This window comes from Rhipicephalus sanguineus, chromosome 7, assembly GCF_013339695.2.
Source record: "Rhipicephalus sanguineus isolate Rsan-2018 chromosome 7, BIME_Rsan_1.4, whole genome shotgun sequence".
Lineage (NCBI taxonomy): Eukaryota > Metazoa > Arthropoda > Arachnida > Ixodida > Ixodidae > Rhipicephalus > Rhipicephalus sanguineus.
The window spans coordinates 152,879,698-152,894,468 of NC_051182.1; the positions used below are offsets into that span (position 1 = coordinate 152,879,698).

Consider the following 14,771-nt stretch of genomic DNA (forward strand, 5'->3'; position numbering starts at 1 on the left):
AGTGTAGTAATTACGATGTAAACTTAAAATAATTGAAGTGGACTAAAAGGCATCGCTTCAGTTGGTGGGATGCGAACCCACAACCATGTGCTGGAGCTTATATTTCAACAAAAAATACCTATGGAGATAATGTTTAAACTGAACCATAAAGGTGGTAACTTCGATGGAAGGCAAAGTAATACTGATCATACAGTTCAGTATATATGTTTTCAGAGCTTCTAAAATCTGGCGTCAAAGCTAAAGCGTTAAAGCATAATACTGTCCAGCGAAATTCTGCGTATGAGATATGACAGTATGAATTGCAAGTTCTCAATAACTTGTACTAGTTTCATCAAGGCGTCTTTAGCTGCCCACTGCGAAGTGCCCTTGAAGGCGATCTACATAGAAAATTCCCACACAGAAGCTAAACCAGGGTTGATACTATCACGTAGCAGTGACGGCAGTTCGGAAGACAGGAGACTGAAATGCTTGCAAAAAAAAAAAGAACTCACAGGGTTCCTTATGCTTTAGCTTAAGACGACTGGAACGCGTGATTGGACCACCTTTGACCAAGCTACGATGTCATGTGGTGGCGCATCGTGCGACACTGCGTCACGTTATGTCAGTGACCTCATAATGACCTTCTTAAACACTTCGCAGCGCAGGAAAAACAGACACAAAGAAGACGACACCAGACAACATACGAGCGCTAACTACCAACAAAAGTTTATTGAACATCACATGCGTATATATACCATGCTCACACACCGTCGCACATGCGCACGCTACTTTCTTAGAAAGTACAACTCTTTATCTGAAAGGTGTACAGAGGGGGTGCTGACACATGCTGAACCCAAAGAAGATATTTTTTCAGCTTCTATAATCTCGCGAGTGAGCCTATCACTACTTTTGCTGACAACAGTACACTGTGCGAAAAGAGGTTCACAGCCACAAGATCCACAATGCATGGCCAACCAGCCGTCACGTGCCGTTTTCTTTATATTTAGCGCATGCTCTTTCAGACGTTCGTTTAGACATCGCCCTGTCTGCCCTATGTATTGTTTACCACAAGACAGCGGAATACTGTAAACTGCATTAGTAGCGCAGGCGACAAATGAACCTTTGTGCTGTTTTTTGCAGCCTCGCTGAACCCAACAGGCCCAATTCGCCACAATTCTGAAGCTCATAATGACGCCACACAATTCTTGCGATCTGTGACGTCATTGTGACGTCATCACGTGATGATGATTTTTTGCATCACTCGTCCGCGACGCTGCGCGACGCCGACGGTCAAATCCGGTGTTTAACGAGCCTTTCAAGGCTTTCGCCTTAATAAGAGAAGAGAATCCGTTTATTAGGCTGGCTTGCGCCCACTAAAAGAAACTGTACAACTTTGATGCGGCGGCAGCCAACGACGTGCACAGCTGTCGTCGAAGAACAGAGAATGCCCGCTGCAGTCGCACGCGCTCAATTTAAAGGCGGCAGAGAACATTCGAGATACGCCCCCCAAAACAGCTACTACATTCGGCAACGATCTGGAAGCAACGCGAAGCCAATGCGTGGGGCCGCGATCGCTATCACTCGTATCACGAACACGGATGATAAAGCCGCGGGCTGGCAGTTATTAGCATGCATAAAACGAACAGTGAAATGGTTCGCGGCACTACAAACGCTAAAATATTACGCAGACAGCACAGATCTTTTCTTGAGCCTTGACGTGGACGTCGCGCAGGTATGCGTACTATTTGAAGGAAGTCATCGCGTCCACACCAGCGCCCGCTCCCTTCGTTATGTGGTACTTGTGGCGCCACCGTATCTGCCACTTCGGTGTCGTCGACACTCCTACAAGGGACTTGAATGAATCGTCTGTCACGGCTGCCTTGGAAAGCCTAATGGTACGCGCAGTGATAGCGATCTAATTGAAGCAAATGTCGCAAATGTACTCTTGCCAAATGACTCATAGGTCCGGTGATAATAATTGTTGGGTTTGACGTCCCAAAACCGCGATATGATTGTGAGGGACGTCGTAGAGGAGGGCTCCGGCAATTTTGACCATCTGGTGTTCCTTAACGTGCACCTAAATACAGCTTAGAATAACAGAAGCTGAGCTAGTTGCTAAGTATTCATTGGATAAGACAGGGCGTGCAAACACGGACAGTTCTTTCTTGTGTCTGTGTTTGCACGCCCTGTCATTTAGAATGAACCTAAATCTAAGTACACGGTCTTCTAGCATTTCGCCTCATTCGAAATGTGGCCGCCGCGGGCGGGATCGAACCCATGACCCTCGGGACAGCAGCCAAGCACCGTAACCGCTGTACCGCCGCGGTGGAAAACAATTTCCTTGCGACGCGTTTGAGTGGCAGTGTTCTCACACCAGCCGGCAGCAGTCCGTCCGCAGGCCCCACTACTCTCCCACGGAGTTGAAGAACTCTGGCGAGAGTTGCGCAGTCTCTCTGCTCTAGGCAGTACTGCCTCTACATTTGTGATTGCATATAACTAGATAAAGCTAATGGCCCATGGCAGAGAGCGAAAATATTTGGGCATTCTGCCCTGATTTTGAAAGGGACAATTGACCACTGACCAACCGTTTGTAGCACGAAACCACAAGGAAATCCAATTACAACCCTTCCGTAAGCTTGCGGGATTCCGCATAACTCATTTGCTATATTTTGTGCACATGTGATTCGAGTTGTTGGCTGATTCGTCCTCGCGCTGCCTTTTGCTGGTATCCTAGTTAACTCTCTTGGTCGAGAGACCGCACCGGAAAGACGTTGGTTCTGGGTTCGATCCTCGGACCACGACGCATTTTTCTTCAAGACGCTTGCGTTTCTGAGAAATCCGTTTGGATTTCCTTGTGGTTTCCTGCTACAACGGGTGGTTGTCCAATCAATCAATCAATCAATCAATCAATCAATCAATCAGTCAATCAATCAATCAATCAATCAATCAATCAATCAATCAATCAATCAATCAATCAATCAATCAATCAATCAATGTCAATAAAAGTTATATTTCACCAGGAAAATTCTGGATGGTCTTCAGAGCTAAAAGCGGCTGAGGCAGCTTGACCCTGAAGACCCTTACATTTGATAATCCTTCCGCCGCATTGCTGGATTCGGCATAATTCATTTGCTGCCTCTGGTTTTGTTGCAGATTGCGGATAAAGTCACGGACCAGCACAGAGCTAAAGGTTACGTGTGCATCACCGTTTTTGCGGCAGTCATTCCGGATGACACGTGGGAAAACTACTACCTCGACGCATTTCCGTAGGTTCCACTGTCATCGTGAAACAGATCCGGTCGCAATAAAGAGAGCAAACGATTGTCTTTAGAGGGAGGCTTTATATGGGCAAAAGAAAAGTAGAACAACAATTTTCGGCCGAACCGATTACCTCGACTAATCGAGCGTTTCTGCGTCAAAAAATGCACATGACGTAGGAGTAAACATAAAGGTGTATGATTTAGGCGACATGGCAGGAGGACGTGAGCAGTTTTGCCTCAAAATCATTACAACGTGCGTAAGAAACGAACGTCATGGCACATTTTTTTTTTACTTTCGCAACAACTGGGTTTCCTATGTACTACAGGATTTCATTTTGAAACCGCCGTTGATGAGATAATGTTTCGCATGCGCAAGAGAAACGCCGGTATCTTTGAACGTAAATCTGTTTACTCGGTCAGTACAGTAAACAATGATAGTATATAAATAGACTGAGGCAACATGCAATATACCAGACCCACCATAGTCACAGTTTAACTGGCTTCAGAGTATTGGAAGGGCTCTGAATTTTCTCATGGTAATTCTGAAGTTAAAATATCTTATCTTGGAACACGACTGGAGTTTACGTGCGACCAGAGAATCCACCGTAAGCATTCGGCGCAACAATTACACGACCTCAGTCGATCAAAAAGAGTAACGAAAGAAAATTAAGCAACATACAATTGTAGACATTTTACATTTCTGCGCGGTGCGCTACCGTTGGGAGGAGCCAGGAACCTTGCACTATGATCATATACTGCATTTCACAATGCGAATTTATTTACAATACCTCAAAGACCCTAGTGACGGCTTTTTACATCAAGGGTGGGCTATTACAACGTTTAAATGTGTAGATGCTCGATTGCTGCTTTGAAGTTGATGATGCTGGTGTGGTGCACAACTTCGGGAGGGAGGTCATCACACTGTTGCGCTGTCTTGACAAAAAAAAAGAGATGAAAGGTGTGCGGGGGGGTGGGGGGAGCAGTAGGCAGGTACACAGATTTGTCGTGGTTGATGTGGTCTGAAGGACGATCGGTGGGCATCGGTGGCATGGGTACAAGGTGGTGCGTGATAGAACTTGAAGGATTGTTGTTTCATTGCTGCATTTAATGTTTAAATACCACAAAAACTTGCCGTACTTGCAATTTTTCCGGAACGAAATCTATCGTTTACTCTGAGGAGCGCCGTCTTTTATTAGATGCGAAGTATCTTAAGGCCGAGCTCAGTCCGGTGGTGGTGGTGTGCGGCGTGACCACCCTTACTGCGCATGCGCATACCGTCTCCACACACCTCCTCTCCACTCCCCCTCACCATTCCACATGTCATCTACCCCTCTCCCTTCCCCTCTCCACTTCCCCTCTCCCTTCCCCTCTCCACTTCCCCTCTCCCCTCCCCCTTTCCACTCTTCCTCTGAAACGCGGGCTAGACATGCCGAAATTCTCTCCTGCGCAACGCCGCGATGAGCTCGAGCGCATGCGCGTCCCCTCCCCTTCTCTCTCCTCTCCTACGCTGCCCCCCTCTCGCCCGCCTGTCGACCGCGTTCCCCGCTCGCCCTGTGAGAATTGACGGCCAGGCTAGATGGAAGATACGACGCGCGTAGCGTCCCTCTTCGCGTTCCACGACGCGAGGTCGGTAGTATGCCCAACGAACGCCAACGGAACGCGATCATGCAAGTGCTCCGGCTTCGCATCGCCTCATGGTCCCCTTTAGCGGGAGATGGTGTAATTTTTTTTATACTTTGAATGCAAACGAATTCGACAAAATGGTAGTACACTATGATCTCATTATAACAAAGTCACATCTGACGCAAGAAAATAGCTTCGTTATATCCAAAAATTCGTCATAAACATGCATTCACAACACTGTATGTAATGAGAGCACTATTTTTCATTTACTTCGCTCTAAACGATAATTCGTTATATCCGTGTTCGTTATATCGAGGTTTGATTGTATTGTGATTTGGCATAAGCCAGTGCAGAACACGGAGTAGAAGGTTAATGGCATCGACTCTCAGAGCAAATGAGTATAGTCATCGGAGCGTTTCGACGCAGTCGGTGGGTAAGGTTGGAATACTTTCGCACCCCATTGTTAAGCCTCTTTTGTTCCGCTTTGCAGGAATATCTTCACACCGCAACTGTTTATTGCTCTGGGACATTACGAATGTGGCGACAATACGTTCCGAGACTGTCACGTCGTTCCCCCGACGCTTCTGAGCAGGCCTGCGCAGCTCTCTGCAGCGAATAGCAGCTACCAGCACGACATGGTACGAATAAGGGCGAATTTACATGCGTTAAAGACCATCTGTACCATAGAACATTGCTTATTGGTAGATATTCGTTCGCCGCGGTGGAGCAGCGTTTATGGCGCTCGACTGCTGCAACGAAGGTCGCGGGTTTGATCGCGGCCGCGGCGGTGCCATTTTGATGGAGGCGAAATGCTAGTGGCCCGTGTACTGTGCGATGTCAGTGCACGTTAAAGAACACAAGACGGTCGAAATTTCGGGAGCCCTCTACTACGGAGTCTCTGATAGTTATATCGTGGTTTTGGGAGATGAAACTTATAATAGTGCAAGCTCTACTCGTTATCGAATAAAATAATAGTACAATAGCAACTCGCTGTACAATGATAGCGGCGAGTACGGATGTCGGACGTCAACTGATCTGATCATCGGCGGAACGCGTCGTCGCTTTTACATGAATGATCGAAAATTCCAGCGTTCTCGCTGGGGCTCGTGTTAGCTCCTGAATATACTGGACTATTGGTGTAGTGTGCGCAATCTTAATAGAGTCGTCTAAAGCAGTCTCGAAATTTCCGAAACATTGTGACGGGGCCGGTGCCGAGCGGTGGTAACAGTTTCTTGAGGGTGAAGTCCGATTACGTAACAATTAAGAAGTAAGTGCGCGTGGCAGTGCGCAGTCAATTCATAGATTTATGACACGTAGGGCCGGGGCAGGCACTGTGATCTTTTTTATTTGCTTTCTTGCTATCTGTGCAAATCAGCCACATTTTAAAATAAACCTACAGATCGTGACAGCCGACAGCGTAGACGAGATGGCTGCCCGAGGTGTGAAGGCGGTCTGGGCGATTTCCGTGACCATGAAAGGCCGCTGGACGGTGCCTGAAGAAAGGGAGACGCCTGGTTTCCTCTCTCGTTGTGCGTACGACCCCGAAGCCAAATCCTTCGGCAGCTACGCAGAGGTGAGTGACTCTGTCAACAGCCCACGCTGAAAGTTGCCTGGTCTCTTGCTGCGCCTGAAGAGTGCTGCGCATGAATGAAGACTCCTTGTCTCGTGCACGCTCCTAAACAATAGACAGAACATGCATAGAAATCTATCACTGCCTCTTTTAACAGGGTGCTCTTCTAGGGCTGGGCCGGACGACAGATGAGTGTCCGCGGTAGTCACGCTCCTGTTCCCAGATACACTTATAGATGGCGTAACCACCTCGGTCGCGGACGGAGCGGTGGCCGAAGAGTGAGATGGGGAAGGGCGGCTCGAGAGTGATTAGGGCGTGAAGTTACTCTAGCCGGGACGGGTGTGGCAGGGATTGCCACACGTCCTTTCCCGTGCATCCCTACTCTCCAAATAACGTAATCGCAAATACCCAAGCAAAATCACGAAGCGTCACCGAAAATCACTAGGGAAACAAAGGAGAGCCGCAGATCCGCTCTTTTTGCAGATTTCACGCTTGGTAGAACTACGGTAAGCTTCTTTTACATGCTGCCAGAAAACGTTTTAGGGAAACTGCTTGGAGGAATTTTCCAATAGTGCCTCAGCACTTAGGTAGAATCCTCATAGAAATTTTTTAAACTTTTTTTTGCTGCTTTCGCACTGTAGTGGCGCGATGAACACATGTGTTATGATGATCACTGAAGGTATTCACCTTGGTCATTGCATACGTCTTGTGTTGCGGACGAAGCTTAAGGCACAGCGTCTGAAGGCGCTGTGCATCATTTTCCGAGAAAAATAGCCCTAATAAAGGTTCAGTTTCCTTAGAGGCAATTCAATCAGGCCAATGGAATACCTCAGCGCTGGGTGCGCCAATACTTGAGAGCTTTAACTCTTTGTCAAGGAACGGTTTCATCATTAAATAAGCAGCATCTCTATGAATAGCCATGGGAAAATAGCCCAAGACAACTGGTAATAACGCCGGTAGAGTGTGAATGTCATTTTTGTGTATTTCTTGAAGTCCAATTACTAACACAAACTGCGCACTATGACGTCCAAATATATAAGTGGGAAATAATTTATGTGGCCCAGCCATCTGCGACAAAATGGTAATAAAAGCGACTTACCTGCTTTCAATTATTGCACTTGCTCCCATAGCCGACGTATAAGAAGTATTGCTCTCAAAGGCTACTCGAGAGCCAAATTTATAAGGCACAGTACTTAATGCGCAGTACTCTAATGTGTAGCAGTTTAATGGTTGCTCTCGAATAGTTGTACTCCACTCTAGCCGTAGCACTCTAATGACAGCACTCCAATGCTGGGGTGTAAATATGTCCTTGAACGAGAGACGAATTTAACTTCGCATTTAATAACGCTATAGCATTACCTGCCTCAGACAATCATTTTGGTGACTCGCTCTTCTGAACATGGCGCCTTCTAAACTTTTCGCATACCAGGTGTGCAATGACCCGAAATTCGGGCAGGAGTACAACTACAGCCTAGAACTACACGCGGCCCAATACTACAGCGCAACGGACCACCGGCTTTTCTCCTTCGACGACGAAGTGGGACTCGGGCAAAAGGTGCGCTAAAAATTGCCGAAGCTTGCAGTAGGCCGCGCAAGGCTTGAAATGGCGGAACTGGACGATTCTGGTTGCTTGTAGGTTGTTTCTAGGCCTTAGCAAGGTGATGCTAGGTTGTTTCTACGTTAATTCTCAGCGCAGAGAAGTTCGAGTTAAACCAAAAGACAGTCACAGACACGACACGGATATCCAAACTCCTGAGACAGAAACTCGCGCTGTCACCAAGCGTTCGCACCTTTAATAAATCTACGGCGCGTTGTCGCTGGCGTATAGGCCTTCCGTCCCTTTGGGGTCTTCTCGCAGCCGCCATTGCCTTTCCCGTTACCTAGCGCTTTCTCGTTGTTCGTATTCGGGCGTCTTCGGCTCGCCGCCGTCGGTTCGCAGCCATTTGTTACTGGGCGAACTAATGCCTTCTTCATTTTTAGTGGACCAGTGCTGAGTATTGGAATGTACCCAATTGGCTCAGTTGTTGGGCTAACTGTTGCGTTCTGCATTTTTATAGGACCAGTGGTGAGTTTTGGGATTTAACCAATTTCTTCGGCACATACCCGTTTATAATAATGATAGCGTTTGCTTTCTTCCTTTTTAGTAGACCAGTGGTGAGTAGTGGGAAATGCCCGATTTCTGTGACACATACCCGTTTATGAATCTTGATACGACATATAACTTACGGCTAGATTAAATAGCTTCGCTGTTAAAAGGGTTGCGCTAATGTTTTTCTTGCGTAGATCTTGGAGTAGTTCCAAATACCGCGCTTAATGCAGCTCCACTACCGTGAAAACCGAGGAAGTGCGAAGCACGGGCAACCCAGCGATTCCTTTGAGAATCGCGTGCTTGCCGGAGTGGTGGCGCCCCCTCTTGCGCGGTGCGGGTATCAGTCAAATCTTTCAGAATTGCTTGTCGCAATGTTAGGTAAATTATAGCAATTAATTCTTGCTTATTTTAGTAGTTTGTATTATTTTAGACCTTGTTAGTTTTTGAGCCAATGTTATTGAACTGGTGTTGAGCATTGTTAGCCTTGTTTTAGGTTTGTACTTATTGCACTGAGTCCTGCGTGACCACGGGGCATGAGGTGGTGGATCGACGACAAGCCGGGACCCCAAAGCGCTTAGTATTTTTAACATCGTTCCCGAATTCAACAGACATGCCTGTTAGCTGCCCTTGTAACTGTCGCTCTTCTCTCGTAGCCTACGGCGTATGTAAGGCATTGAGTGCATACGGGCTGGCGCCAACGCATGTGCAACTGAAATTATACGAACTCGAGCACATAGGATGTTGAGATGAAATCACAATCTCTGATGAACAATATCCATAGACGGAAACTTAGTTCTTAACAACGTACGCAGCTTAGAACAACACACCAAGGTGTTCGTATTAATAAGGCAGAAGGTAAATAACACCCATGGCAGCCTTAATTTGCAAGTTAAGGGCACACACTGCTAAAATATGTGCAGTATATTGCATGTCTGTAGTTGTTGGGAGTTCGCTATGACACGCGCTGAAGTTGCATGAAACACATCATGGGATCATTGATGGCATCAAAAAAAGACAATGTTTCCATCTCCACTAACCAATTCTTGCATCACATCAACACCAACACATCAACATGAGGAGTGGCCCCGCCACGGTGGTCTAGTGGTTATGGCGCTCGACTGCTGACCCGAAGGTCGCGGGATCGAATCCCGGCCGCGGCGGATGCATTTTCGATGGAGGCGAAAATGTCTGAGGCCCGTGTACTTAGATTTAGGTGCACGTTAAAGAACCCCAGGTGGTCGAAATTTCCGCAGCCCTCCACTACGGCGTCTCTCATAATCATATCGTGGTTTTGGGACGTTAAACCCTAGATATTATTATTATTAACATGAGGAGTGGTGAAAAAAAAACTATATGGTATCTATAAATTACCATTTACGAACGAACGCCAGTGAACTGCGGTGAAAAATACTTGAACAACGAACGTCGCTGGAGGCAATTATAAACAAGGGGACTTGAATTTCTGAGGGAAGCAACCGACAAAGACAAGTCCACATGTCGAACTGCTGGCTCCAGCGACATTTGCTGTTAACGACCTTTAATCACTGAAGGCCTCCATCTTGTCCTGCACATCTGTCTTGTCTGGATCGCTAGTGAACTGTGCAATTCTGCAAACCACGCCCGGATACACGTTAAGGAACGCTTGCTAAAGAAAGCTGCTCCACCGGTCGCGTGATGCCCATCTTAGGACAGGCAATTATCCTGCCACTCATGGCCACTTTTTGTTTCTGTGTCCACAAAGGTTGATTTGATTTGATTTATTTGTTTATGAGAACATATGTGATAGGAGTTGATGGTTAAATCCATTAAAGGATTACTTGAAGGAATCCTTCACCCCCGTATTGGGAAATACAGCAGCAATGGCACGGGTATTTTGTTTACATTGTGGCTTACTTTGACATACCATATTTGTAAACACAACGTTCATACGCATACGCTTTGACGAAACCAACAAATTGATAAAACACATCATTAATGCTTTAGCATGCATAATACACAACGTCATGCATTAGCATACATCCCTTCTGCATCATACACCAGCACAGCACCTGTGGCGTTTTCTTTTCCAAAAGAGTCAAGTCCACTTTAAATGAAACTGAGAAAAATGCAGTTTTTTGCTACTGAAAATATCGTCGGGCCTGCTCCAACAATTTTAGACCGCGTGCGCATGTCACAAAAATACTTCAAATCTGTATTGCGGCTATAATCTACGCAGCCCACTATCGTTGGCATTCAGGAGCAAAATTTAAATTTGGCTCTTATAGATTGGAACATCTCGGCTTGAATTAGCTCGTAAAAGTCTGAATCGCAGCGAATGAACGATATATCAATATTTTGCGACAATGATAAAACCATCCTTGTGCTTCCATCAGTGCCATCCCTTGTTGCATGGGCGTAATCGCCATGACTAGACTTCCAGGCAAAAGGCGCACCATTCTGGATTGTCGACAGCGTTTGCTTGTTCTTGTCATCTGCCGAAGCTCTTCAAAAAAATGTTTCAGCTCTTCTGCTTCTTCTTAGCTCGTTTTATATCGCGCCGTTTCGGATCGCTTCTGCTTCATCAGGAAATAGATAGGTGCCCAATATCTTCATTTGAGTTGTATTTCAAAATATATATACCGTCCGGGAGCGAACGAAGGACATGATACTATAGCGCTTTACGCTCCCGTGAAACTTAGCGAAGTTGCGGTTTCTGGATTTGGCGCTTTTAGAAAAAAAAACGCCACATTTCATTTCGGATTTCACATTGCAATATTGGCAATTTAAGCATTAAATGCAAATCAAAGCGGGCTTTAGAGGTCAATTTTAGGCTAGGAAGAAGCCATGCAGAAAAATCTATCAAATTTACTTCGCGGATATCGGTTTGTTTTTATAGCACTCACTGAGTAAACGTGGAAGTTTGTTGTGGAGCATTTTCCTACCGTGCTCTTCACATCCTCACCAGTCCTCTTCATTTCTACTGCAGCTGTGCACGGTCAAAGCGCGGCACACGTCCATCGACATCGGCATCGCTGTTTTCGATGTCGACTACGAAGACTTCGACAACGTGTGCGCTAGAACGAACTGGGGAGGAAAATTCTCCAGACTGAGAGCGGTCCAGCTGCTGCTAAACTTCTTCAGGACAAAGTTCAGTGACCCTTCGGCCAGTGACACCTGTCTGGGCCTCATTACGTGACGGGGGCCTGACCTATGTTCGCAAACACGCGTTATTTCTGAGATAATACAATGAATGTTTGAGCGAAGCGGGATTAAGAAAACAATAATAGCGAAATGAACTAGCACGTTTGGGACATTATGGCTTTTAGAATATGTAATAAAACTGATTGTTATTATCAGCTTGTTCAACTTTACCGCGGCCAAAAGCAGGTAGTTTAGAAGAAATTCATCTTAGAGAAAGTTAGACATGCATACACATATAATAATTTTGGGGTTTAACATACATGCATACAAAGGCACAAAAGAAAGGAAAAAGAGAAAATGAGACGTGTTGTCTCCTTCCATTCTATTTTGTCCGTGTGTGCATGCTTAACCATCAGTAGCGTTAATAGGGTGTCATCATATTGTGTTCAGTTTTCTTTTGCGTCGGGTACTTGGCAATCGTCGTGAACCTTAATCTGCCATATTTCGGTCAGGTCATGGGAGCGAGTTGTTAAACGGAGCAAAAATTTGCGATAACCTCGGAAGAGTGTAGAAAAAAGAGACTTTCGAAGGACATGGTAGTTATGTTATATCACATGCTGTAGTCCACAAGTAAATACGCCTATCTATGCTTAAGCAATTTATACAGTCACTACGTGGCAGGTTTGACGCCTTTGTGTAGCATGCGAGAGTTTATTGGTCACCTGCCTTTTCGTAAGTAATCGCGTGCTACGCAACGTTACTACAGAGAAGACTGATGTTTCACATTCGCTGCCATAGTGAAAGTGGCACTGACTAGCACGCTCAAAATTACGCTGTGGCTGCTGCCACTGCTGGTGATGCTGAATTACTGCTGTATCCTTTGTAATGGGTGAGAAGCTTTAAACTACTTACACGTTCCGCATACTCGTATGTTGTGAGGTCTGGTGCGATTGTGTGCTTCTGCCACATATTACTACGTCTGTTAACGTCACTTCTCACCCGACATAACGACTGTAGTGTCTTTTAACAGCGAAACTGTTTAAGCTAGCCGCCGTTTGTGCAGCCTAGGGTACGTGTCGTGCGGCCTACGCGAAAATTATCGTCATCATGAAAGGGTATGTGGCACAGAAATTGGGTAAATTCCACTACTGACCACTGGTCCACTAAAACAAATTCACAGCATATCCACGGGTGAATTATGAAGAGCTTGGGCGAAGCTCCTGAGAGAGAGAGAGAGAGAAAAACTTTATTAGCAAGTGTGTTTGGACCCCCCGGGTCCCTGGACCACTGCGCGGTCCTACGCCACGTCTACACGGTCATGCCTCTCACCGCGATGACATCGGCAGCCCGAGTCACCGCAGCAAGTAGCAACGCCGGGTCCCCAGACGAGAGCAGGACCTCCCAGTCCTCCCAGCTGGAGATGGCAGGCTGTCCCTGCGGGGGAGGATCAGCAGGGCAGCCGAAAAGAAGATGAGCAGTCATGGTTAGACCGTGAAATCTGCAGTGGTTTCGCCCAGCAGTAATCAAAGCGATAGCCCAGTACATCATCAAAGACGTGACAAACACTGTATATATTTATACAAGAAATTTTAGTAATCGTAAGTGGTAGCTAGACGTGGCTTCCGTTCCCCCTTCATTATAACGGCATTATGGTCGGTGAAGTGATGAATCGGTGATGGGTCGTAGGGGGATGTTTGCAATGACGAAGTAGTGGGCAGTTTGCAAAGGTGGCTTCCGTTCCCCCTCCATTATAACGGCTTTATGGTCGGTGAAGTAATGGATCGGTGATGGATAGTAGTGCGATGTTTGCAAAGACGAAGTAGTGGGCAGTTTGCAAAGGATCGGTGATGGGTCGTAGAGGGATGTTTGCAAAGACGAAGTAGTGGGCAGTTTGCAAAGGTGGTTACGCCGGACAACGGAGACGTGACAAGGTTAGACTAAGAGGAGCTTCGCCCTTAAAATTCGGCAGATCCCACGCCTTGTGGCGTGGGATCTGCCGAATTGCCGTGGCAGATCTGTCGGCAGATCCCACAGCAGATCTGTCGAATCTGCCGTGGGATGTGCCGAAGAAAGCGCGTGGTGCGTCCGTCTGCTGCGTGAGGAGGGGTACGAAAGGGGTAGAAACGTTGCGCCACCTACACAGGGTGGCCCGCATTTAAAGGCGTCATTCCGGAATTGGCCACCAGTTTATACATTCGTTTTCTAAAAAAAGTAAATGACTTACGGTAGTATAATTCGGCACATATCATCAGGGTAATAAAAAGAACAAATGTTGAAAATTTCCTTAAAATTGGTGAATAATAAAAAATCACCTTCTAAGGGCCCACCCATTACAAAGCGCTCAGGCATATCTAATCATCAGCATCATGAGCAAAAGCCTCAACAAAGTGAGCAACTGGTGGTTCGCGCGTTGTCTTACGGACGCGTAGTGGGTACTTCGCTGATTCGCAAAAGGAAGAATTATGGCGTAGTGCGCACTTCGCAACCGCACTTGCAGTAGGCATTTTAAGATAGTTTTAAACGGCCGATGTTACTCGCACAGACGTTCGTTTCCTCGAGACACGGTTGAGGTGTCCACCAAGAAGCGAAGTGAGGCTACCGATTCAGAGGGTGATGCGAACGGGGCCCGATTACGCTATCGCGGTCTACTCTTCAGGCGAAGCTAAAGCCTCCTCCAAGTTTTTGAATTTCATATCATTCATGTTTGTCGTACCTTTTCGAAGGGAATATTTCTGGGAATGTTTCTTGCTGTTCTTTTTATCCTGCCACTAAGTTTCATAGATGAGAAAAGCATGACCTTCACCAGACATTCCATCCCTCTGGGCGTATTCGCTGAGAATCTCCGAGATGATTTTCTTGCACATCGCAGCTTTATTAAACACACAAATTGGTTACCTTGTGAAATTTTCAATATAATATATTGGTCATTCAGTTTATGGTCTACTATTATTCATTATCTCAAAAGTGGGCACACCTTTATGTTGTTTGTAACATTCGTTTCTTGCACCCAGGCTGCGCCAGCACCTTAGCCACAGGGGTTTATCCAGCATTTCGATATTGGCGGGGTGAGTGCGTCTGTAAGGTGGGAGCGGGGAGTGGTTTGTCTGGAATAACTAGCTTTTTTCTTTGG

General features: G+C 46.4%; 1 protein-coding gene across 1 annotated transcript in view; it reads left to right on the forward strand.

Moving 5' to 3' along the window:
- The first annotated feature begins 1,690 nt into the window (after positions 1–1,690).
- LOC119400951 (uncharacterized) overlaps positions 1,691–14,771 on the forward strand; it is a 43,619-nt gene continuing 30,538 nt past the window's right edge. The window contains exons 1-2 of the mRNA XM_049418040.1: positions 1,691–1,874; positions 3,133–3,245. Coding sequence (XP_049273997.1) covers positions 1,770–1,874; positions 3,133–3,245 — 218 coding nt within the window. The 5' untranslated portion in view covers positions 1,691–1,769. The remainder of the gene's footprint in view (positions 1,875–3,132; positions 3,246–14,771) is intronic.